The 27,655-nt window shown below is 37.7% G+C and overlaps 1 protein-coding gene and 1 pseudogene across 2 annotated transcripts; one reads left to right on the forward strand and one right to left on the reverse strand.

Moving 5' to 3' along the window:
* Positions 1-18: 18 nt before the first annotated feature.
* Positions 19-24,655, reverse strand: LOC113065728 (ganglioside-induced differentiation-associated protein 1-like 1). 2 transcript variants are annotated; one of them, XM_026237209.1, is made up of 6 exons: positions 24,049-24,655; positions 5,101-5,293; positions 2,466-2,639; positions 1,824-1,918; positions 1,556-1,670; positions 19-427 (listed from the first exon to the last, which is right to left on the reverse strand). In XM_026237209.1, exons 2-6 carry the CDS (start codon positions 5,204-5,206, stop codon positions 84-86), a joined length of 834 nt encoding a protein of 277 aa, XP_026092994.1. In that variant the 5' UTR covers positions 5,207-5,293; positions 24,049-24,655; the 3' UTR covers positions 19-83. The 2 variants fall into 2 exon arrangements, with proteins under 2 accessions (XP_026092994.1, XP_026092995.1); XM_026237210.1 differs by lacking the exon at positions 24,049-24,655 and adding an exon at positions 7,947-8,177.
* Positions 9,937-27,643, forward strand: LOC113065721 (junctophilin-2-like; annotated as a pseudogene).
* The last annotated feature ends 12 nt before the right edge of the window (positions 27,644-27,655 follow it).

Genomic DNA, 27,655 nt, shown 5'->3' on the forward strand with positions numbered 1-27,655 from the left:
TTGTTTTTCCTGCTCTCGCAAAACAGTGTTACCGAAAGTTCGAGCGTCATACACAGACACATAACACTACAAGCGCACATTCACTACATGTATTTCTTTTTTAAAAACCAATAGGCAAAATAACCCATCCCCCCGAGAGAGCCCATTAAGAAGGATGCACCAAAGAAGGATGGCGGCTTCTTTTTTACCATTCGGAATGCGTTGGGTAGAACTGCAGAGAGCAGGGTCGTGTGGATGTCCCCCAACACCTTGCGGAAAGCGTAGCGCTTCTGCACCCGCTCAAAAAACGACTGCAGGTTCGGACGGCTTCCGTCCTCCCAGTATTTCTTTGAGAGTCCCAAGAATTTGAGCCTGTGTAATGTGGCTCCAAGACAAATATCAGCTAATGTAAAAGTAGGTCCACAAAGCCATAATTCACACGTTTGACCTGTGTGGAACAGACATACGACTTTTAGATATTCTTTAAGAAGAAAGATCAAAAACAGACGTTCTCAAAGAAGGGTTATTATAGTAAACTAAAACTTAATAAACCTCTAAACATTTTTTTTTTTACTTAAAATAAAATAAACTTAAACTGGAAATAAAATATGGGGGGGGGACTTGTTTTGATTTCAGCTATAGTTGCAAAAGCAATATTCCTCTTTTTTTATGTAGTTAATAATGTACTCAAATAACTAAAATAGAAAAAACCACTAACCTATAAAAATAATGCAGTATTCACAAAAGTTTATCAAAGATAGTGTTTTAAAAAAATATTTTTTATTTTATTTTAATAATAAAATGAAACAAAATAAAACTATTTTACACTTATTTTATTTCAACTTATTTTATTAATAAAACAATATAAAATAAGATTATTAAATAAGGTTATTCTATTTATTAATTATTTATATTAATTTCTTTTATATATATATATATATATATATATATATATATATATATATATATATATATATATATATATATATATATATATATATATATATATATGTTTTTTTGTAAAAATAAATCAAATATGTTTATTAAATAAGATTATTTTATTATATTATAATATGATTATATTTTCCATTTTTTTGTTTAAATAAAATAACCAAAATATGTTTATTTTATTAGTATTCTAATATTGTCACATTGTCTTTTATTTTGATATTTAGCCATGTTTCATGTTCCTGTCATGTGATCCTGCAATGTGGTCCTTTCTTCATGTGTCTTGCTTTCATTGGTTTATTATCTGTTCTTGTGGTTTTTGTTCTGCTTTGTGATTGGTTCCTTGGTTGCATGTGTCATGTCCCCATTGGTTGGTCTGTGACTTGTGACTTGTTATGTTTGGTATTTATAGCCCTCGTGTTGCCATTGTCTCTTGTTGTGTATGGTTCATGTAAACCTCTGTTGATGAGTTTGTTTCTGTTCATGTCAAGTCTTTCTTTGTATTTTGGATATCACTTTGTTTAATAAACTGTACTTGGGTTCATCACAACTTGCCTTCAGTGGACTAAACTGTTACAAATATTATTTATTTGAACATTATAAAATGTTAAGTGAACAGAAAACGTACCTTGATATTCCAGTTTTCTTTTTTCCAGCTCTGCCTCTACTTGGTCTAGCACCATTGCCAACTCACCAAGAATTTTTTTCAGGTAGTTCACATTGTCATGGTCCAAGATCTTCGCCTACAAAAAAGAAGGATTCAAAACGAGGTCAATCTATTATTTCATATTAAGATATTAAGATATTACTGCAGTTTAATCTCATATTTCAGCTAAGGCAAAATATATGCTACAGTATGATCCTGCGATACACATGTACGCACTGAAACTGCTCACCATGAGCTTTTTCTGCTTGGAGAGGTATGGTTCTGTCAGCTGGGGTTCCTCATGGTCCAACTTCATCAGTTCAGATGCTGCATTGGCCAGATGTCCTGACAGAAATCAGACCGAATTGTCTAGTTCAGTGAAAGAGCTTTCATCTTGTAACATATTTACACTGTAAACCCCCAAAACCGAGAAGTATCCATGTTTTGTAAAAGAGTTATTTATAGTTAACATTGTCAGGCAGCACATTGTGTACTTGGACTGTTTTCTGTTTCCTGACGACTAATTAAGGAATCTAATAAGACTTTACACATAAAAGCAAAGCAGTAACAGTGATAAACAACGCCTATCATAAAAACTTCCTCCGAGTCATGAAATAATTAATGAGAAATTATTTATTTTGCTGCAACTCATTGGCTGGATCAGCTCTTTGGCTTTATTTGTGATGTAATGTAAATCCACTTTCGATGAACTCCATATAAATAGGCCAGCATTAGAGCATTTTGCTTCAAAACTTAAATTCTGAGAAATAGAGGGATTCCCAGATTTAGCAGGTTTTGCAAAAGAGTCAGGTGCTTTGCTTTCTGTGCATTTCACAATGAAAAATGTTCTTTAATAGGAATGAATGGTGTACTGAATTGTAGAATCACTTACTACGTATTTCAGCAGTGGCGTACTTTGGGATCATGGAGTCGGTTGTGAGTTCAGGGTGCAGGATGCATCCATGTGTGTAAGCGTCCATAGGCAGCCCATCCAGCAGCTCTCGGTACTGATGTACCCTTGCATACATGGGAGTTCCTTCATCTGGAATCAGCTGGGCTACTGTGTCTGACAGAAAAGGATTTCTGAATATACATAAATACAGCCATGACTTTTCTGATGTGGTCGTATAATTAACCTGCTTGCATCCTTATTTTCAAAATGGCCAATGACCGACCTTTCATACACAACCAAAAAATATAAATTTAACCAGAACACAAGAAACTGAATCGTCAAAACTTAAGTGTGTTGTTTTTTTGTTTTTTTTTGCAAGCAATATTTATATCACAAGCCACTGATATTAACCCTGTAAAGCCTACTGTACCATGTGTTATGTTAATTTCTGAAGCCTCTAAATTATTAACATGATCAAAACAGATTTTTATAAAGTAAACCTAGTAAAACCTTTACATTGTTAGTAATATTTTTAGATGAACACTTACTGGACTGACACAATTTAAGTTAACTTGATTATCCATACAAAAATGTGACTATTAAATATGATACAGCAAGCTTTTGATGAATGTTTATTTGTTCATCTCTCAGTCATCACTGTATTGCATTGCATTATATGATTTCCCCCCCACAATTTAAAGTACAGAGCCTTAATCATAAAATAAGGAATTTCAATATCTTACTAAGACATATTATTGGGAGATATAAAGTGGCAATTGATATTTATATGCAAGTTGTCTGTTATACTGTTATAACAGTCTCATTGATTTATATCAGAATTTTATCTTAATTAAATATTTGCAATCACTTATCTTAAATATAAATATCAGCAACTGCATGTCCTCGATACACTTGAGTCATACTATACGAGTCATAAATGCCTGATGTAGTAATAACAAAAAAAAAAATACATTCCTGATAAATTTGCGTCTGGAAACTCTAAAATGTAAAATATATTCCAGAAATGTCTGCTTGGATCTCTTTCAGTGAGATTGAGGGATCATGCTCAGCTGAGCTCTTATCATTTAAATGAGGGAGTGATCTTGGATCAGAGACGAGCTTCAGTGAAACACCCCTCACACTCAATCTGTGAAGACATTCAAAATGACACACAGCCATGCAGCCGTGTGAGAGAAAATAAAGTGCTCTACACTGATTGTGGTTAAGCATTTGTATTGCTCACACAGGGCTATGGACGAAACAAATGTAGTTATCTTTAACACTCTATGGCATGATGGTCCCAGTGTTATTTTAGTTTCACTTTTTTCAGAGATACTAGTAACATTTTTATTCATTTTTTAATAGATTTTATTGTATCTATTTAAAGTTTTAGTAATTTTGTTGTTTTTGTCATTTTTAGTATGTACAGTATGTCTATATAGGTTTTATTACTTTTTATTTCAGTTTAAGTTATTTTAGAACACCAATTTCAACTAAATTAAAATGAGAAATATCGCCTTGGCACCTAGCTGAAATAGTTTCGATTTACAATAATAACCTTTGATATGTCAACACATTGCACTGTTGACTTGAAACACAAAAAAAAAGAAGATAAAGATTGAGAAAATGTGAGTATTGTCACCATAGGGTTGCTGTTAATGTGTTTCCTCAATGGGAATTTTTATTGATTATAATACTGCCATTATTTATTTATTTCAAAACGTTTATAGTAACATAACTGTGGTTAAGCATATATAATTATGAATTAGCAGTTAAGCATTATGATGTAAGTCATACAGAAAGTTTGGGATTGCAGAATTTCCAAAAATATATTTCACATGAATTTAGTTAGAAGAAATTGATTTGTTCTTAAAGTAGTTTGTTTGTTTTTGTTCTTGGTACACATTTGCCATTCAGCACTAATTATTTATTTAGGTAACACTTTAGATTTTTCCCTGAACAAACTCTTAATTTGGTGCTTATTAATAATTAGTAAGGTAGTTGCTAAATTAAGATATGAGGTAAGATTAAGCAATCTAAACTATGGTCATGCAGAAATAAGCATCAATATGTGCTTTATAAGAACTAATAAAATGCTAATATTCTAATAATATGCATGCTAATGAGCAACTAGTTAACAGTGCAAACTGGTCCTTAAAAAAAAAATTATTTTATTTTTTACAAAATTTGAACTTTATATATTTAAATCTGTGTGTGTGTGTGTGTGCTCTTGTTTTTGTGACATATCAGGACACAACTCTGTATAATGACATGGGTATGACACAGGTATTACAAGGAGAGGGTGACTTATGAGGACATAACCCATGTCCCCATTTTTCAAAACGCTTATAAAATCATACAGAATTAGATTTTTTTTTTTTTTTTTTGAGAAAGTAAAAATGCACAAAGTTTCCTGTGAGGGTTAGGGTTAGGTGTAGAGTTGGTGTAGGACGATAGAACATACAGTTTGTACAGTATAAAAACCATTACGCCTATGGGATGTCCCCACTTTTCACAAAAACAAATGTGTGTGAAAAAAAAATTATAATGCATACCAAAGAGCTGGTACAATAACAAGCAAGGTCTCTTTACTCTTGTGCTCATTAGTAAGTGGTTTGAGTAATGCCAGCCATACCTCCGATAAAGCTGGTCTCTATATAATCAATGATTTGGTTGTAGTCACTGACAATGGTGTCTCCGTGGATGAAAACCGGCACTTCTTCCCCTAGGTTGAGCCTCATAAACCAAGGCTCCTTGTGCTCAGTGAGAGGCAGACTGACATCCCGTTCTTCACACAGCAACCCCTTCTCATTGATCACCAGACGCACCTGCCACAAAACACACACACACACACTGTGAGACTCTGAGAGCTTGAGGATTTTGGACAAGGGTAAACTAAAACTGAAACTAAAACCATAATAATAATAATAATAATAAATAATAACAAAATTTTCATTACTTGTAAAAAAAGAAAACATTTTTTTAAACCAACTTAACTTGGTGTAATAAAATAACAAAAACAAACAGCAAAATTACTAAAACATAATGAAAACTCTAAACTGTATCTGGATGATATAAAATTACACTTTTTTGGACTTTATAAGAAAATACTGTCATTATAACCTATTAGGGAATTTTTTTCAGCAGTTCAGCTTTCAATTTCCAATAATATACTTTGCTGATAATATAAACTGTAACAAAAAGTGTATTCAACTAAAAGATGCTAAATTAAAGCCAAATCAATTTCTGTGTTAATGTGATCTTTGAAAGCAGTCTAGTTTTAATTAAACGTCTGGCTGGCCAGCTGTTAGACATGTTTATGGCTTGTAGGTCTCTTTTTATCTCGTTCATCATTTGGCTCTAAGCAGTAATAACCAATGTGACTCTCATTCATTTTGTACTCAATATGCAAGGTGTAAAATGTCTGTTTGTGTACTTACTCACTCTCTAAGGTCTACTGCAGTAACTGTAGCAACTATACATATAGTAACTATAAATACAATGTAAGAAGATTCTGAGCTGTGACTCTTTGGCATGAAGCTAAACAGCACATTGTGTTTCATCTGGTTACTTAAAGAGAATATTTGCTTGCTTTAAGTCTAGATGTACAACAGGACTACAGCTCTTGTTTTGTTCCAGCTTTAGCATTAAAGATACAATCCTGCATCATACTACAAATCCAGATTAATCAGTCGATAAAACCAATCGCTCTGACTGATGAGTGACAAGAGCATCAGCCAGCAGCTTGAGCAAAGCCTAATGAATGTCAGCCCGTATTCAGCTTTGACTGTGCTGAGGCCTGCGAGGTGTTGCAAAGTCAATAGACACGTTTGATGAGGCACTTTACAACAACTGTGTGATATTTGGATTCGACCAGAAAAAAAAATATCAACAGAAAAAGACTCAGCCACATTGATACATTGATAAACTAAAATTCATGACCAAAACAAAGGCACATGACAGTGATATTTAAAAAGGTCAGCAGGACCAGTCTATTTTCTGAGATGACATGGTTTTTTTGATGGGGTGTCCAGCTTTGCCATGTTTAACTGTATTTCTCAGTCTACTGGTAAGTAAATAGGAGATGGATTTTGGTAGGTCATTGATTTTTTTGGTCGGATTTCCATGTAAGTCTGTCACTACTGTAATCAGCCAAATGAATCACTTTGCTATCTGGGCCTCACCAATGCTTTGGTCAATTTAATATTGTTGTGAGGAGTCAGGTTTAGCTTAGGTAACATGTGACATTCATTCAAATCATGTAAACACCAGCAGCAGACTGACTGTGGAAAGAAACATCTCTCACACAACAAATATGAGTCCGACACCTGGTAGATCATTCCAACAAATAATAAGGCCTTTTCCATTGTGAATCAGGGATTTGTACAATATGTTTCATATTAGAACATTTTATCATACATAAAATGTCTTTATATTTTAACAAACTGCATTGCATCATCTCACGCTATATTTAATATTTTTAATATACGCTGGAATATTGTAATGGTTGTCTGTCATAGTTAGCCATTTAGCCATTACAAGCCATGTACCCAAGGTCATGAGAGTACAAGGTGTTTCTTAGAAAGACAGTATAACACACACACACACACACACACACTGTGTACTGTAAGCCTATTTTTATATATATAATAGTGTGTATATGTTTATGTAAATGTGCAAAATGTATATTGTATTTATTTGTCACATATATACATATATATATATATATATATATATATATATATATATATATATATATGTGTGTGTGTGTGTGTGTGTGTGTGTGTGTGTGTGTGTGTGTGTGTGTGTGTGTGTGTGTGTGTGTGTTTGTGTGTGTGCGCGTATTTTTTCAATAACATACTTTGCTGACAATATAATCTGTATTAAGAAAAATTGCATTCATTTACAAAAATGTGAAACAAAATATATATATATATATTTAACAGCTGGCCTGATATAATTATCTTGAATATTTGAAATATCTAATATTATAACAAATAGTAAAAGTTGGTGTCAGGCGTTTTTTCGTGGAATGACACAAGCTGAACTCTACACGAAGCTATTGACAGCAGAATACGAAATCACCGTCTGTTTTTCACAAATCTACCTTTTTTAATGAATAATTTAGAGTGCCATCATCTTCCAGTGCAAAGCAGCACACAACTCTACAACGATAGCCTTACTCGTTACGAACAGTTTCATCTGCTATTTATACATCTGCTCCCAAATCCATCTCTCGGACACTATGCATACAACTGATCGATGGTGTTGGGCTGCAGTGGACTTCAAGCTAGTCAAGTCAAAATGTTCCATCTTCTGTTCAGGTTTCGTAATGTCTTTATAAAGGACGCAACAGAACAGACAGATAGGCCAATAAAAGACGCATCCACCCGGAGAAAGCGCAATATTATCTGACTGACATGATTTGTCCCACTGCATAGTATAGATTCACCCACCATTTTCATGCTGTGTTTTTCTTACCTTTTGAGAGGTGAAGGACTGAGTCCAGTGATACAGGACAAGCCTGTCTTTTGAGAATGGCTTGTGTTCTATCGTGGGCTCGTGACTCTCCTCTCCGTCTGTGATTTTGCCATCTTCGTCCATGGCTGATATGGGCCACCAGCTACAGTTGGTGGGAGTAACATTGTTGGAAGACGCCATGACAGAGGATTTTGTGCATGTGAGAGAGGAGCAGAGAGAGAGAGAGAGAGAGAGAAGGAGGGAGGGAGGGACGGAGAGGGAGGGAGGAAGAGCGCGAGGGGATTTCAGCACCACGAACAGGGGCAACATCGACACGCCATCGGCAGCCGCAGCTGAACTGTGTTTGCACGGTTCATGTATGAATGGATTCCAGAAAAGATGGAAAGGATCTAGTTAAAATTGCACAAATGTCCCATTTGTTTTTGCACATTTTGAAGAGAGAAAAAAGTTTACCATTTTATAGTGTTGGCTCAACATGTTTAAACAAAGATAAAACTAGTAAATGTTTTATTACACCTTAAATATACTATAATTATTCTTTTGTGATATATTTTATGCATGTAGGCTTATTTATGTAATTATTTTGTCAAATGACGACAAAACGGATGCATATTCCTGCATTTCACCACATCGATGTGTCTAACAAAAATATCAACAAACAAATAAATTAATTATATATATAAATATACATAGATGTTTATGTACCGTTACATCATCTAGACATATTTCAATATATATATATATATATATATATATATATATATATATATATATATATATATATATATATATTAACAGTGTTGAAGATGAACAACTCCTGCTTAAGCTTTTAGACATGAAAACTTACCAAACAGTCCTCAGCAGTGGTAACTCTGCTTATGTGTTACTTTAACACTCTGTAGATCGGGACAATATGTGAGTTAATTTAACCCTGGGGATTTTGCTGTGATGTCATAACATATGAGATGTATTTATGTATTCGTCTGTATGAGTGGCATTTAATGTATTTTAATAAACATTAAAAAATAAGACACAATAAATGCATTAAATATTTAAAGCAAACACACTATGAAACACTCGTCTCAGTCGATGTAGTTTGTTCTATTTAATAATTATTTAGTAAGACTGAATATCGCTGTAACTACAGCTGATCAACGCATTACCACACATCAACCAGCAGAGGGCGCTGCTTCTCTCCCCGCATATTTCTCTGCTGTGAGCTCAAGTGGAGCTAATTCAGGTTTCTCTGTCAGCATTATCAGCATAGATAATGATCCAGTGAGTCAGCTGGCCTCTGTTCAACAATCACTCAACTAACAGGCAAGACTGCGGGTTCATTTCACCAAAGAGAACCCAGAATTTTTTCGGGGGGGGGGGGGGGGGGGGGGGGCTGTTAATTTCACTTCATCTTGAAATATAAGTTCTGTCTGAATTTTTACTAGGCCTATTTATTTAGAGTCACCGTCAACAAAGCTTCTAACAGCATACCATATTTAATAGCATATTTATAGAAATAAAATTGGATAGATAGCCAGAATAACAACATTAAATGATTTTTTTTTTTTTTTTTTTTTGCATTATTAGGCTGATGTTATTCTACCAAAAACTTTTGCAAAACGCAAAAAGAAAAATTCTAACGTTTGATGATTTAGGATGATGTGTTTACTCTATGAGGCGTCATCCGGTGTACCGTTTCTGTCGGTCTTTATTAGGCTACTCTCAAAACGTTTATAAACCAGTGAGTGCACCTTGTAAAAAATAAATAAATACATAAATAAATGGAAAGCATCTGCATCAGCAGTTTCTAGTATCTAAGTTTGAAAAAAAAAAACCACACACTTAAAATAACAGACACGGAATCCGCCGACCCCTGATATGGACACTGAGCCCAAACCCTCTTCTGCAAGTGATCTGGCAACGCTTTTAAAAGTGCTTGGCTGCTGAGGGGCGATTGGCCTGTATTTTTGGAACAGTGTTAGGATCTGGTAGCCTTGTTGGGACTGCTAAAACATATCCACGAGCTCCAAGTGCAAGAGGGGAGGCTGGGAGAGTGGTTGAAAGCCATGAAAGACCACTGGCTCGACAGTTCGGTTAAAGATAAAGATTAGATCATTGTAAACTGAAAAAATATATAATGTAACTAAAAAAAATCCTCCCTCTGCCGAGTAATTACAACTTTAGCACATGTATTTCATTTTTCAAACATTATTTAAGGAATTACCTTTATCAACAAAATATGCGCGTACACGACGATTCTAGAAGTTCAACACAAGGAAAGGATCTCCAATCTCCATTTTACGCATCTGTGGAGTTTGACAGATGGATTTAACAGCGCCTGACAGAGACTGAGCCGTTCGTTATTGTTGATTTTTAAAGTCACATCGGAAAGTTTTGATAAGTTAGTGGTGATTGCATTAAGCGTGATGAGCGGAGGTCGCTTTGAGTTCGATGATGGCGGAGCTTATTGTGGAGGCTGGGAGGGAGGTAAAGCGCACGGGCACGGGATCTGTACCGGACCTAAAGGACAAGGAGAGTTCTCCGGTTCCTGGAATTACGGGTTCGAGGTGGTGGGAGTGTATACCTGGCCAAGTGGAAACACTTACGAGGGGTATTGGTCCCAAGGAAAGCGCCACGGTCTAGGTGTGGAGAGCAAGGGACACTGGCTCTACAAGGGAGAGTGGACGCACGGATTTAAAGGCAGATACGGGACGCGCATCAGCCAGGCCAGTGGTGCCAAGTACGAGGGCACTTGGAATAAAGGACTGCAGGATGGTTACGGCACGGAGACCTATGCGGATGCCGGTAAGGTCGAAGAATGAACTTTTGTGAGTTCAAACTGCAGTCTGTGAGATTAAACTTTAAGACCAATGGTTATGTAACGTAACGCTTACACCTAGGGACGAGAATCATAGAGGAGTTAAGTGATTCTGCTTCTGATTCTTCTTAACGAGTCCTCAAAATCCTTATTTGCATTTACCCCTCACTCCATTAGAAAAATTAGATAATTTCAGATGTAAACAGAAAACATCTCAGGCTATCAGAACTAATTCTAATGCTAGTCCTTCTATAAACTAAAATGTGTCATTCATTTAAAAAACACACACAATTGAATTAAAGAAAAGCAAGTCAAATCGACTATTTTCAACTTATCAGTCAACACTCTTGAGTGATTAATAATAATAATCATAAAAAAAAAACAAGAATAAGATTCGTTTGTTCCGGTATTGGACTACATCTGTCGCGTAGGCCTACTCGCGTTGTGTTACCACTGAAGAGTGCAACACATCGCCCGTGTTTAAAACTGAATAATAGATCACCGTTTATTGAATAATAGCTAGGGGCGTTCGATATTTATCTTTCTAGGGTGATATCGTAAAAACACACCCCTAGTGCATGGGCCATCTACACTATGATGTAGGTTAGACTACTGAGCAAAAGCAAATGCATTTTAGAGTTCACACTTTCACTGCGTGATTTAGTCTATTAAAATACATTTAGCCTACATTTTCCCCAAAATGGGGGGGGGGGGGGGTATCCCTGTATAACTTGTATGTCTTTTATATTTAGCCTATATCATCTGACAGTTAATAGGCACATGAAGAGTGATTTTTTTTCTCTTCTAATATAAGCACAATTGCAGATTTGATATTGATTTGATGGAAAGTTCAAAAAACAATAGTCTAAGTTATTAAGTGACTTAATATACACTTGTTTTTGCTCTGTTTTGACAACGAAAATAGTTTCAAACAAAGTCACAGCAGAACTGTTTTGCCTCTCTTAGCAACACACAACAGTCCCCTTTTCCAAATACCAGATTTGCGGTCTTCGCACTCAACAACTAACTTATGATGTATTTCCCATATTGGTTCCTTTCAGGATTGGACCTGTTTTGTCATGTGTTTCATTTCCTGTCTTTCCTTATTTGGTCTGTTTCCTGTCTTCGTTTAGTTTGATCATAATTGAATCCCTGCACCTGTCTGTTCCTCATTATCATACCTTTATAAGCAATGTCCTTTCAGTTCAGTTTTGTCAGATCTACCATTTTCATATGTTTGTCTTCCTCCCATTCTCACTGTTGGATTTAAGCCTGTGTTGGATTAAATAAAGACTATTTCGATTATCCTTGGCTCCGTGTTCCTTCCGGCAGCTTAGTGTGACAAAAGACCCAACCTATATACAGTTTGAATTCCATTTGTCCCCTCTCCTCTCCGTTTGTTTTCCGTTTTTTCTGCCAGTTCCATTCCCGACCCAGAGCCCAGCCCTCCATCTCCCCATGGTACGGAGCATAAGCCTGAGCCCAGTGATGCAAAGAGAGCCAGATCCCAACCTGTCAGACCAGGTACGAGAGTCAGCTACAGTGTCCACCGCAAGGGAGAGCGCCGCGGACAGAGTGTGGAGTAGAGCTCTGCCTCCTGCATCGTGGCTGAGGGAGAGCAGAGTATGGACCACCAAAATGAGGAGGAGGATCTTTTAGACTGGGAATCTGAACTGGAGGTTGAACTGCCACCTCTATCCGTTGTCTCCGCTGGTTCCAATCAGCCCTCCTTTGTCCTTGGTTTCCTCATCCAGCCCTGAGGAGGCTTCCAATCCTAGAAAGTGTCCTCCAGTTCCTGCTCCTGTCTCCTCCACTGCTGTCGTCTCGCAGCCCCTCTGCTCACCCTCAGCCCACTATCTATTTGGTGCACCACCAGCTCCATTGGGCTCCTTCCTTCCTCCCGCCAGCTCCACCTTGGTCCTCAGTTACTCTGGCTCCGCCGTGGATCTCTGGATGTCCGCCGTGGTCGCCAGATGCCTCGGCTCCACCCTGCCCCCCCGGATCCTCCGCATCCCCTTGACTTATTGGCTTTCTGTCTCTGTCTTGGGCTTCCCCTACACCTGCTCCGCCGCCGTTGGCCAGCCCCCTGGAATCGGTGGCCATTCCTCCTCCATGGCTCCTCATACCATCGGCTCCACCATGGGCCGCTGTTATGGCTGTGGCCTGGGTCCAGCTGGATTCCTCCTGATCCAAGCTCCTCCCTCCGTCGTCTCCTCCCTGGCTCATCCCTCCATTGTTTGTCTGCCGGCCCCCTCCCGGGGGTCTGTCCTCCATCAAAGCTTCCTCCCAAGCTCCCTCCTATGCACTCCGGAGTGGTATTCAAGCTATTGTGGAGTGTGCTTATTTCCTGTTGCACGCATGCACTTTCCAGTGGCAAAGACCACAAGTGTGGGTATTTGGACAAGGGGAGATTCTCATTACTGAATCAATCGGACGTTTGAATGAATCAGTTGAATGAATGACTCAATCATTCACTCATGTAGTGATTTTCTGCCACCTACTGTCATTTTTAGGTTCATATTCAAAGTATATTTGACCCTCCCCCACCCAATGTTGCAACATTAAATATTGATTCATGTTCTGCATTAAACAGTCTTAGTGAATGCATCTAACCCTATAGTAGGCCTATCTTACTATTTGAATTTACTGGTAAATGTAAGAATTTGGCACAAAAGATAATGCATACATTTAATTAGGTTAGAAAACAATTTCCATTATAAAGGCAAAAATTCCCATGAAAGGTAAAAATAAATGTAAACTTATTGATAAAAAGTTAATTTTGGTTTAAAAAGATAATATGATTTAACATGTTCATATACAGGATAAATACAGTACTGCAGTCTAAAAGTGAGTTCAAACTTTACATACTTTTATACATGGCTATATATTCTTATGAATATATCTTTGGCAATCTCAAAATTAATTAAAATGAGATGAACAGTCATTCATGTTAGTAGTATTAACTTGAAGCTTACAATCATGGAACCCTGTTGCTACCACAGATGGCCTTTTGGGTAAATGCCTACTGCTAAGAAACATTTGCCAGAGCAGAATGGAGGGTGGTTACAAATTAGTATCACAAATCCTGTTCTCTCTGGATGTGTGGTGTGAGTACAAATAAAAAGGCTCATTCACTGGTGGCCAAGTCGTTTTTCTTTTTTTAGGGGGCACATTAGGCTTTTATATCAAAATTTTAGACATCTTACTGACTTTCCTTTCTCTTATTTTTGTCAATTTTCAGACTTAAATAGTCACTTCAGACCACTACTTCTATTATTTTCTCACTTTATCAGCATAGTATCAGCGTTCTTGTCATTATTTAGATTTACAGACCTTCTGCGTTTGCACAGTGACTGCAAAAAACAAAACCATTTGCATGTTTATACCACTCTTAACAATGTATGTATGTCATGGCATTAAATAGCAAATTATCAAACCAAGCAGCACAATGGCATTGTTAAAGCAAAACATTTAAGAAAATGTTTATTAGATCACACAATATAAGATTATACAATATCATATAATATTGTACAATATATTATATAAGCATATACAAAATAAATACTAAATATACTGTTCAAAATTAGGACAAAAGAAATACAGTACCTATTAAAGCGCTTTGTGATTATCAAATATTAATAGCTTTCTGCAGGTGTTCTTCAGTCATGTTAACCAACTTCATCTGCTAAAAACCAACACTAACTAGCTGGTTAAAAGTATATGCAAATATTGCCCAAACTGTGTTTTAATTTATGATGAAATTGGTATATTTTTTTGTTATTTATTATAATAAAATTATACATTTAAAAAAACAACACAACTAAAGGCTAGTTCACATCAGGAATGATAACTATACAAATAACAATATTATTGTCACACCAAGCCATGTTAACATTCTGTTAACCTCGAGTTCTCTAAAGCTGGATGGATTCTGATTGGCTGTCAATGATTTTATTATCAATCAGCTGGAAAAATGTATCATTTTGAAAATGATTCCAAATAAATTTTTCTCTTTGTCATTCTAGTTATGGATTCTACAGTATTATTATTCTAAATTTAGAATGATTTTTAAAATGATATCTTTATCGTTATTGTAACAGTTATCTTCCTTGGTGTGAACAGGCCTTAAGAGTCCAAAAAATTTGGGGTTCACTCTTTTATGATAGAGTAGGATGCAATAACACAAGTTATCATATAGGTGTCTTATATATACTGTATCAATTGAGCTGGTAGCCGAGTTATCACTAATGTTAAGTGCTAGTGCAGCACTGTGTGAATAAAAGGCACAATAATAACCATGCCTGTGCTCTTCTGCCCAGCCCATCCCTGAGGACTGATGGATCTCATACGTGTTGCATGACCAAACCAGACCCACAAGCCCCATGACATAAATAACTGCACGTGGTTTATTACCCCAGAGGATGATATGAAAGAGGCGGCTCGCTAGCAGTTGCACCACTGTCCATTGTTTCACATGCCTGAAGTGACAATGAGCTTACGGGTGGCCTAAATTTGAATAAAATGCAGTGTTGTAATACAATCTGTAGTTTAGTTGAAGGGATGATAATTCTGTCATCAATGGACGCTCGTTCACACCAAGAACGATAACTCTCGATGACAATAAATATAACGTTTTAACAATTGGTTTAATTCTTTGAGAACAGGGGGGTCCACACCAAAACTAAAACAATAAAGAATCAGAGGAACAATATCATTGGGATAACATGACTTTTGAAATAAACTGCACAAACATGTTTCAAATAAATAGAACATTATTGTGCATGCCAATATAGTTATCATAATTATCAGTTAACATTATCAGAGTTGTCTTTCTTTGTGTGAATGGGCCTTTTCTCACTCTCCTGTCTTTTCAAACCTTTATGAATTTCTTTCTTCCATCGAACACAAAACTGTTTTTAAGAATGCTTTAACTGCTTTAGTTTACAACGAAAGTCAGTGAGGTCCAAAACAACATGGATACCACTGATTTTCAGTGTACAATTAAAAACGGAAATAAAAATGTTGTAGGATTTACTCAGAAATGGCTGAAGTAAAGCCCAAGAAAGGTTAGAACTGTTTAGGACCATTTTTGCTTGCAAACGGTGCTTGGTGTGCATATTTCTCTCCTGATTCAGTCAATAAAGATTTTTCACTTGAGAAAGAAATGTAGATAGATAATTCATATTTTAGCCGGAAGCATCTGTTTAAAGTTAAAATGCATCTGTTTATTTCTTTCCCACAAACATGCAGTTTTCACTCCAAAAGAAGTAATTACGAATTGATTATGATTGAGACAATCAGCTGTTTTAACTCTAATTCTAATGACACCCATTCACTGCAAAGGGTGAACTATTTTTGTGGCCTATACCTTTAAATTAGTGGTCTATTTGGTACTGCCATTTAATTGTAACAGAAAAATAATTTAGTGTTTCTAAATGACAAGAAAAATAGTAAAAAAAATCTGTAATAATGCTGAAAGATCTATTAAACAAACCATACAGGTTTGGAATGACAAAACTTGTATTTTTGGGTGGACTATCCCTTTACCATTCTCTGACTGATGTCTTTGCCAATATAGGTACCTTCCAGGGCCAGTTCACTGGCGGCATGCGACACGGCTATGGAGTACGTCAAAGTGTTCCCTATGGCATGGCAGCGGTGGTGCGTTCTCCTCTGAGAAACTCTCTGAGCTCCCTGCGAAGTGAACACAGCAATGGGACCCTCCTGCAGCAGGACATCCCAGTCATCACTGCCACCAACGCATCTGGTCAGGAGACCCTGGTCAACACTCCCATACCTCTGGGCCCATCTCGTGGCGGTTTTGCCCTCACCCTGCAAGTGGACCCAGATGCAGTCAAGCCCAAGAAGAAAGGCCTCTTCCGGCGTGGCTCACTTCTAGGCAAGCTGAAGAAGTCAGATTCCCGCACTTCCCTCTCCAGCAATAAGAGCAAGCTTAGCTTTTTGCGGAGTGGGTCAGCTCTCAGCTCCGCCGCCAGCGATGCAAACTCCACCATCAGCCTGGGTGAGAGCGAAGGAGAAGGTGAAGGTCAGGAGTTTCCCCCAGTGGAGTCAGACATTGACGCCACCACCACTGAAGTCTACATGGGAGAGTGGAAAAAACGACAAGCGCTCGGGTTATGGGATCAGTGAACGTTCTAGTGGGCTTAAATATGAGGGCGAATGGCTGAACAACCAACGGCACGGTTATGGGTGCACCACTTTCGCAGAGGGTGGCAAAGAAGAAGGCAAGTACATTAACAACATGCTGGTGAAGTCTGTAAAGAAGAAGGTAATTCAGCTGAAGGGTACTAAGATCAAGCAAAAAGTGGAGCGCAGTGTGGAAGGAGCCCAGAGGGCAGCTGCCATAGCCAAACAGAAGGCCGAAATTGCCAACTCAAGGTAAGGAGTGAATCATTTAACTGCTCACAACAGCTGATTTTGAATTTGGTCGGCTATTAATTACGGTCGACTCCGTGTGATTGGCTGTTTTCTGCATGTGATACACTTCCAAGTGCACGTGTCCTAGAGTTAATCACAAACTCACAAACCTAACCCTTAAACCTAACCCTAAGTTGACAGAGAATGTTTAGATCTTTGTGAGCCCACTGAACCTGATCTAAACCCGGTTGGATTTGTTTGATTTAGTCAAATCTACACCTACTCTGAACTTAAGAGTTTGTTCAAATAGCTACGTGCAACAGGCCACAGAGTGGTCCTGACTGAGCTGCTAAATACATAAATAAATACATAAATATTTAATAATAATAATAATAATACACTCTCCACAAACCTCTTCTCAGCTAGATTTACCTCTAGTTTTCAGAATACACAAGCCCAAGCCAAGACTGCCAGACGATGTTTTGTAGGTTTTACATAACATGCGCAAGAACAAAAAACATCCTGATGCCACCTTGGTGCTGGTTTCCAGACAGTCTGCCCAAATGCAAAACCAAACAGACTCAAAGCAGGCCACATGATCCAAGCTATGCATGGCGTCTTAGTGGCTAGGCTGAGCTCCAGACATGATAAAGAGGAGTCTAACACATGACACAAACAATAAAGCTTCCCTGAAGGGTCAAATATTTAGATTTCCATACACTTCTGACAGCATCTGCAGTTTATCACGGAGATGCTTACAGTTATAAACAGTGGGCTAATTTCAGGTGAAGTGGATTTGATAAAATCTTCCCTCCTTGTAAGGAGATGCACAAGCCAAAGACAAACAGCCGTGGCTTCTCAGTCATCAGATGCTCGCCGCTGTTGATGCTCACCACATAAAAAAATAATTCAAAGATTATAAAAGATGACAACCTGACAGCAGACTGAAACCAGATGAATCAAAGCACAAGGGGAAAAAAAGAAGACATTCCCATTCCTTATACATAAGCAAAACATGTATATGTCAGAATAACATACAAGACAAGACTGTTCAAATAAGGAGCTTACTGTTACCAAACACCTCCACACCACTTCTCAAGTGTTATAGCCAGTGCCAGATCATTGTTTGTAGAGGAGAAACCTGATCTTATCATTATCAGCAATAAGAGACAGACTCCTGACACCAAGCCAGACAGATCAGAAAGGCTAACTGGAAACCAACACACAGCTGTCTACACTGAACTTGGCAGTAACGTTTTTGTTGTTATTCAGTAATACACTAGGTCAACATGGGGATAAGAACAGGAAAATGTATTCTACTTCTGAATGGTGTATGGGTTAAAAGAAACTCTTACACCATAATATTAACTGGATTCTTTTTTTTTTTTTTTTACAATTTATTTATTTTTTTAGATGTGAAAGGGAGATACGTGTATGTTTTGTTTACAATATGACTGGCGTAATTTTGTTGTATATGCCAGTTAAGATTTTTCCTTCTCAAGATTTATGGTCCAGAGCAGGTTTATAATTTTTTTTATTAAAATCCTTTGTATAGAATAGAATAGTAAACAATAAAATAGTATACATAAATAAAAACCTATAAAATAAAATTGTTATAAAATAATATGAAATAACTGTATTATACAAAATAATAAAAAATACAATTGTATAAAGCAACATTATATAAAATGTTATAAAACAGTATAAAATAACTAGGTATAAGAAATGGTGTAAAATAAAATAGTACAATATAAATTATTAAAATAGTATAAAATAACTTTGAATAAAAATAAAATATAAAATAACAACAAAATGAATGAAATGAAATGAAATACAATTTTTGAATTAAGTAAAATAACTAAATGAAATAAAATAACTTAAAATAAAATATTTATATTAATTAAAATAATAAAATAGTATAACTCCCGCCACTACTTTGTTCAGGTGCTGGTTAACCCCTTTGCTCTAATCATAGTGTATTTAGAACAGCAGAGGGTCTTGTGTGGAAGACGAAACTCCTCCGAGACCATGGCACTGGCTGTAAATGACGCACATGGGTCTGGTGTCAGAAAAGGAGGCCTGCCTAAAAAAGAACAGGCACTGTTGCTATATCACAATCACAGGGGAATGCAACAGCTGATAGCCCTTTTCTATCCTCAGCTTCTTAGACACTCATACAGACATACCTGATGTAATAAAAGACGGGGGGAAACACCATCACAAAAAGCTTAAACAAAAATCAACCAACAAATATTATTATTTTTTTTATTTTATTTTACTTCTCTGGTCTCATCTCAAATGTTAACAAACAGGTCTTTAAACAAGTCATGATATCCAAGAAAAAAATAATAATTCCCACATGAGAAGCACTACTAAAAGTTAAACTAGAGTTGCAAGTGTTATTGATTTACATTTTGCAAGATGTTTCCAAAAGGTTGCATATTTTCTATTCATAGCTCTTTTTTAAATTTTGTGTGGCAAACTTAAGAAATATTCCAAGTTGGCTATTAATGAGTTCAAAACTTAACTACCAATTATGGATATAAATTTCGGCAAGAATTCATGAAAGCATCGGTCAAAAACTTAATGCAGACGTTACTGTAAATGTATATCTATGACATACCACTGGGAGGGTCTGAACTTTCTAAACCTTCCACTGACAGCCACCCTCAGTACAGTGTCTTTAAGTAGTCGGGCTATTTTGAACTAAAGGATAACATTACAGTATGGAAAAGATCACAGAGTAAATGCTACATTGCTTTTTTTAATCAAAGTGACAAACAAAAATCTTAACCGTGAACTGTTACTGCATGCGTAAAGACAGACGTTGTTAAAAAAGTTCTTATACTGTAAATGCAATTTGTGCTTTAAGAAAAAAAAAAGGTCCTGAGGCTTGCACTGTAATTATGCAGTGCAGTAATTCCTAATGAGACCAACACAAATAAAACACATGAATAATTTAGCCCCTGAATAAGTTTGCATGAATGAATAAAACCAATGCACGCTCCAGAGAATAAAGGTGGTCTTCTCTATAGCGGTGTATCATAGTACACCAGTTCTCATCTCTTACTGTGAAGTGTAGGGTGTTAAAAGAGTGATATATTTTAGTTTCAGCTCAATGGGTGAAGAGGACACCCTCTTTTGCTATAAATAACCACCTGCCATACAACCCCCAACACACTTCTTCCTCTCGTATTAAAGTCAAACACACTGCGAGCAACCCAAACTCTTGCAGCTCTTGGGCAAGTGGGGTTTCTCTCTGGAACATTCTTCAGCTTCGTTGTTGATCTACTGAGTTCCTGCATTGAATGGAATGGGTACTGCATAGGATTCTTAAGTGCTGAGGGGATATTACCATTGCTTTTTATAGTGCAGACAACTGCTAACCCATCTCTCCTAATAAAGATGAGACGGGATGTCTTGGGTTGCTCTGGTTCTACAAACAAGATACAAGTTGAAAACAGAGAGAAAAAAAAGGTTCACTCCCATGCCTTTCCTCTCATAACATAAATACCCAACTATATTAGAACTGGCAGTATCTGTGCCACATTATAATAGTAAACTATTTAATCTAATGTCAATAAACAGAGCTTTCCTTTAATAGTTCACCTCTGAAACACTGCCAAAACATATTACATTTACTGTATGCATCTGTTGTACTGTAGACAGGTGTTAACAAAGTCCTAATTCATTTCTGTTATGGTTTTATTAATGCTATAGAAATGCTTGGCCCTTATGGCTCAGCAAGTAATATCACTGACTACATGCTTTTTTCCCTCCTCACAGAACAACCCATGCTAAAAGTAAAGGAGACGCTGCAGAACAGGCCGCCCTAGCCGCCAACAATGAGTCTAGTATCGCTCGTGTAGTTGCCAGAGAGCTCTCTCCCTCTTTCCATCAACCAGGTAGGTAGAAGACTTCATTTTTTGCTGAATATATAATCAACAGAGGCCAAAGGAACCGGAGCTGGTTCGGATCCTCCCGGTCCAGTGAGAGACTGCATGCTTGATGAATGCTTGTTAATCCAGACATCAAGTCAGATTTACAGCATGGCAGCATTTATCACAGAACAGTCTTTGTGCTGTTAATGTCTTGAGTTTCTAAACCCCGCATGTAAACATTTCTGAGTGTCTGAAACAGGATTAGATTGCTAAAACACAAGCCCCTCAGCAGCTCACCATGTTCCTGTGTCTGTCCATCTGAAGGGCACTGCTAAGCTCTTGATGGTTTTATTTTGGCACTGTCTGTCTCCAAAATCTTACGTCTAAGCTGTAGACAAGCATAACAGAATGCATAATTATAGTTATTTGCTTATTTTAATAATAAGCCATCGGATGTTTGCCTGTATTTGTTCTGTTGAGGTGATCACATTTCATCTTTCTTCTTAAAGTGCAGAATTTTTATTCCGTCCCTGATTGTTTGCATTTGTGGCCTCTGTCAGCTACCTGTCAGCCTGAAACTGAACATGCTATTCAACACCCTGGTCTTGTGTTTCAGTGATAAAAATACATTATAGGGTTCTTTTGGTCTTTTTTGAAAATGATAGAAAAGAAATTTGATAATGTGATAAATATTTAGAGATAGACTGAAAGTGAGGCACCAAATTTAAATATAGACTCCAGTAATCTGTCGAATTAATCCATCCATGCACTTGCAATTATCTCATAATTGTCAGCGATTGCAAGAATCAAACAAAATAACATAAATCAATCAATCAAAATAATCAAAACTAAAATAACAGTAAGCTATTTACTTTGGCATGATAAATTGGTTATAGTGCACTTTATTCTATCATCTACTGTTTTATATTTCGAAAATGAATCTGAGAGAGCAATTATCAGGAATGGCAGAAAAGTTTATACGGTTGAAATAATCAGAATAACACAAATTTAAAAAAGGTACACCTCAAGAACACTTTTGACCATTGTTTGTTTAAAAAAGGTAACTGTAAATGTCTACTGTAAAAATTTACCTCAACCATTTCCAGAGAATATCAACTTATGTTGGGCATCGGTCAGCTTCAGAGCTAGTGGGGGCAGCAGAGAGCCTCATGCAGTTTTATTGGCTGTTTAGGAACTCTGCAAAACATTGTTATTAGTGCACCTTTGAACCTATCATTTAAAAATGATTTTATGTGTATAATATGTGAGTGCTAAATTATAATCAGCCAGTATCAATATCACTTATTAAACCTACATTCTAATAAAACATGCATCACATGGTGTCCCTCAGGTCCTGAGTATATAAAAAAACGAGCCTTGCAGGAGATTGCTCAGAGCAATGAGAATACAGACACAGGGATGCACGAGCCCTTGTTAGCTGAAGATTCCCTACCAACACCCCCAGAGAGCCCCTTCATGAATGAGCTGGAAAGTCTAAGACCAAGCTCCACCTCTGCACGCACCCCCTCACCTACTCCAGTCATCGTTCCTCAGGCACAAAGCAGGGAAGATCCCAACCTCTTGAGCCCCGGCAGCTGGAATGGAGACAAGGCCAGTCGAGGCAGCGGTAGCAGAGGCAGCAGTAGAGCAGGTAGTAGGCCAAGCAGTCGACCCACCACCCCGTCTTCCACTCCTGCCGTTGCTCCCGCTCCAGATGCAGGTCCTGAGGAACATTCTGCTCCCAGCAGTAAGGTCCCATCCCGTACCCCTAGCCGCCAGAGCGCCAAAGCAGAGCAGGGTTCAGACCTGGAAATCAAAGGTTTGCAGAAAATGGACTCAGAGTCAAAAGTAGCAGAACCTGTCCCTGCTGCTACCCCAGTAAGAACCAATCTCGTCCTCACCACCGACGAAGAAGAGTCACCTCCACCACCTCGCTCTGCCCCCAAGCTGTCCCCCAAAGCAGTCACACCAGAGCCAAAGTCAGTTCAAGTCAAACACAGAGATGAAACAAGGGAGCCTGTACATGAGCGCCCATCTTCAATGACAGAAAGCAAGCCTGAGTCTAGGACAGAAGTCAGGGAGGAGAAGAAATTAACCAACAGAATGGAGCCTAAACCTTCGCCAAAACGAGAACCAAGCCCTGCTCCAAAAGTTGCACCAAAGCCTGAGCCCAAGTCAGTGCCTAACCCAGAACATAAACCTGTGGTCAAGCCGGTTGCTAAACCAGTTGCCAAGATCGAGGCCAAAACTGAGACGAGGCAGAGGTCTCTTTTGAAAGCCCCCAGCGAAACAATACAAGAACCTCTGGAGCTAGATGAGGTAAGGATAACAAATCAAACCTTGGTATTCTGATTACAAGTAAAATCTCAGTTGGTCATTTCAATTGATTTTTAAATCCCATTAGATATATTCCAAATATTGAATACATATTTGAGATTTACATAGCCTAACAAATTCAACAACAACAACAAAAAACTTAATATACATAATCTACAAATAAGTTTTATTAGATTTCCTAAGGAAAAAAGAAAACATTACATTACTCTGTCCCACGACTCTCACCTCAAAAACCCTTTCTGAAGCTGATCTGCCTCTATTTGTCCCTGGATTTGTACATTTTGAACAATCATAGCCCTGTTTTACTACATTAATCATTGAATCTCAATTTATTGTACAGTGGCCCACCATCCTAGCTTCAGATGTCCTCCCAATAGGCCATGTTATGAGAAAGCTCATTTTTCTAAACAGCTCTTGAGTGGAGTGGAACACACTGCTCTGGAACACCAACAGATCCTTGAAATTATGCCCTGGCTCAGACATTTTTTGCTCCGGCATTTTTCACAAGGCATATTTATACAAGGCTGAACCATCAAAATGAGAAATGCTCACCTTCACAAAGCCCCTTGCAGTCTATCAAAAACTCAATTTTGCATTGAATCACAGAAGCATCTTTTGGCTCATTGAGCATAGGTCCCAACAATCAGTTTTTAGAGGGGGGGGGGGGATTGTAATGTGTAAAAAGCCCTACCTCTTGCAATTGAAATAATAAGTCAGGGGCTCTCAACTCTGGTCCTCAGGGTCCACTTTCCTGAAGAGTTTACCTCTAACCTTGATCAAACTCATCTGCCAGTAATTTCTTGTCATCCCAAAGACCTTAGCCTTGTCCAAATACCTTGCAGTCTTGCCCACTTGAGAGCACATGCGCACGACAGGAATTAAGTGCTCAAGACTGTCCAGATCTTAAAAATGCCAAAACGCAGTACCCTTATTGCACACTAAGGGTGCTTCTCAATATCTCGCCTCATTTCCTCGAGGAGTGAGGAGGCTTCCTGAGGAGCTATGAGTGAGGATACAAAGGTGTATCTTTTGAGGAACTGTTTTTCATTGAAAAACCTGACACACGTATAAATTCTCCTCCCCCTTCACATTTGTCTTAACCAACTTTAACAACTTAAGGGCAGATCTCATTAGCACAGCTGATGATGGTTTCCTCGATCCTCAAGTCTTTTCCTTGCGTCCTTCCCTCGCCTCCTGAAGGGGTGGAGCTAAGATGCGAGGAAAGGAAATGAGGATGCACAAATAAGAATTGAGAAGCACCCTAAATCTACACTCAAGAGCAATATTCAAGGCTTAGTGTATCCCATCATGCATCATGTTGTGGAAATAAATCGCAAGCCTTTTGGCCAAGTTTTCGAGAGGTCACGGAAACCATTCCAGTGTAAGATAAATATTAATGATAATTATATATTACATATAATTTGGTTGTAAAACAAAGTGCTACATGTTTTATTGTTGCATAGATTAGTATATTTATTTTGTACAACATTTGGAACTGCTTTTTATCACTTAATTATGCTATAGAAATAAAGCTTACTTACTTACTTAATTAGAAGCACCACACATTAAAATTGTCATGTTATAGGGACTAATGAACAGACATTTAGAAGTTGATTTTAAAATGCAAGTATTTAAAATTTAAATAAAGCTATGTAAACACTTGCATTTTTACAATACTATAAGTGTGGCCCATCAGGTAATGAAAAGTTTGACACACAGATGTGTTCTTCATCCTCACTTGAACACTTGGGCCAAATACAGGAAGTACGTCATAGAAGTAGTCAAGTAGACAAGTGCAAAGACCACAAGTATGGGTATTTGGACAAGGTTCTTGATTAGCTTGTTGAAGTGTATTTGATTAGAGTTGGAGCTAAACTCTGCAGGAAAGTGGACCTTGAATGCCAGAATTGAGGCATTTATTTCTTTGATTCCTCTAATGCAGGGGTATCCAGCCCTGCTCCTGGAGGGCCAATGTCCTGCAGAGTTTAGCTCCAACCTACCAAAACACAATTTCTGGTAAATTTCTAGCATTACTGAAAACCTCAATTAGTTGGTGTAGGTGTGTTTAATTAGGAATGGACCTTAAACTTTGAAGGATAGTGGACCCTAAACTCTGTAAAGCCCCTTTCACACTGCACGTTGGACCTGGAAAACTGCTGGAACATTGCAGGGGTCACCTTCTGTGTGAATGCAAACACGTCCCAGGATTTATTCTGGGATTGGTCTGGGTTTGGGGACCTAGTAGCATTGCCGGGTTCAGTCCCGGAATGAGCGCTGTGTGAACAAAAGCCAGAACAAATGCTGTAAAGGGTGTGTCGTAGTGATGACTCTTTTACCAGGTTTGAAGGCAGATCAGCATTTGCAACAAAAAAAAACATGTACGCAGAGATCAGTCAGCTTCTCACTTTCTGCACTGAAACAGAGATCGTTCACCAGTTTAAGTGAAAGTTACGTGTGTGTGTGAACACACGCACATATACCGGGTAATCACTGGCAGTGTGAAAGCGGCTTTGACGACTTTATTCCGCATTGTCTTCTCTTCCGGGTCTGTTGTGAGTGCGACTGCTGTGACTGTTGACATACGACGCTGATGATTTGTTTTCTGGTGCACCCAATAACAAAGATAACACATCAGCAGCATCATACGTCAACAGCACCACTGCAGTGTTGTGAACACACTCACAACAAGCCTGGAAGAGAAGGCAATGCTGAATAAAGTCGTCATTTCTTTTTATTTGGACCAAAATGTATTTTCGATCCTTCAACAAATTCTAACTGACCCTCTGATGTCACATGGACTACTTTGATGATGTTTTTATTACCTTTCTGAAAATGGACAGTATACCGTACATCCATGTTCAATGGAGGGACAGAAAGCTCTCAGACTAAATCTGAAATATCTTAAACTGTGTTCCGAAGATGAATGGAGGTCTTACGGGTTTGGAACGACATGAGGGTGAGTCATTAATGACATAAAATTTGGGTGAACTAACCCTTTAAGAATGTGGTCCTCCAGGAGCAGGATTGGACATTGCTGCCAAGATGTCCAATCCTGCTCCCGGAGAGCCACATTCTTACTGAGTTTAGCTCCAGCACACCTGCCTGGAAGTTTCCAGTAGCCCTGAAGACAATATTTACTGGTTCAGCTTTGTTAGGGTTGGAGGTAACTCTGATGATTTAAGCTGGCCTTTTAAGCAATTGCAAAGTACAGCCTTGAGCACCATCATTTGATAATTTTACTTTACACTAACAGTTGTGAACACTTTTTTTTTCATAGGGGCCAAACACAATTATGATCTGCATGGTTATATTCCTGAACATTGGTCTGGCAATTCTTTTCGTTCACATCTTGTCTTGAGATGACAAAGCCTAAGGTAAGCTGCCACCATATATCCTGGATTTTTTCTTGAGTGAATTTCATTAAGAGTAACTGTTTTTTCTCCTTGTAAAATCACTGTGGGTATTATTTCACACACCTTTTTCTAGCCAAAACCATCCAGGTGAAAGAAACGACCATGGGGAGCTGTGAGAATGCACTGCGCTCCATTAACGGCTCTGTTGTTGCGTTATCCAGTTTCAGACCAGCCCTCCTAAGCTACTCTAAAGTTGGTTGTCATCTGTAACTGGACTGAGTGCTCCTAAATGATCAGTGCATCTCCTTGCCAGAATGCTATAGAATAAAGCATTTGTGCACATTTGCTTTGTTTGTGAAAGGTACTACTGCATTTAACAGTTCTGCTGAAGTCTAATGCAGGTGAAACTGAATAATCTATAAGGGCTAACTGATGTTAAGTACATTCGCAATCACAATTCATATTCTATAAAACAGAACATGTCATTTGGCATGTAACATTCATCTTTGGAGAATAAACAAATAGTTATGACATTACGAAATGGGTCAATCCTTTTTCTTCTGTTCAATGGCTTGAACAAACATAAATTCCACCAGTGCACTAATGCTTTAACACCAGGTAGTGGCATTCATCAAAATCTCTGATGCTGTATGCAAATACAAATTTAAGGTCTTAAAGTATCCCCTGCATGATAAAAGTCAACATGGCTGAAAAATAAATTGCTAAAACACTTTCTTGGATTTTCCATGATGAAAAAAGTATTCCACAATGAGAATATTCTAATTAGAAAATTAGGTCTATGAAGATGTAACATGGTTAATTTTCTTAAGCTAAAGCATCCCTATAGAGAAGGTTTCCACAAGTTGGCGTGAGAGTTTTTAAACAAGAATCTAAAAATACCTCTTCACTGAATGGAAAAAGAAAAAAAAAAGAAGGGGAAAAAAA

Source organism: Carassius auratus, chromosome 48 (genome assembly GCF_003368295.1).
Source record: "Carassius auratus strain Wakin chromosome 48, ASM336829v1, whole genome shotgun sequence".
Classification (NCBI taxonomy): Eukaryota; Metazoa; Chordata; class Actinopteri; order Cypriniformes; family Cyprinidae; genus Carassius; species Carassius auratus.

Coding starts and splice junctions, on each gene's coding strand:
- LOC113065728 (XM_026237210.1), bottom strand. CDS start 8,126: ATGGCGTCTTCCAACAATGTTACTCCCACCAACTGTAGCTGGTGGCCC. Junction 1,919..2,465: donor CGCCACTGCTGAAATACGTA/GTAAGTGATTCT, acceptor GATTTCTGTCAG/GACATCTGGCCAATGCAGCA. Junction 1,671..1,823: donor CCAAGCAGAAAAAGCTCATG/GTGAGCAGTTTC, acceptor TCTTTTTTGTAG/GCGAAGATCTTGGACCATGA.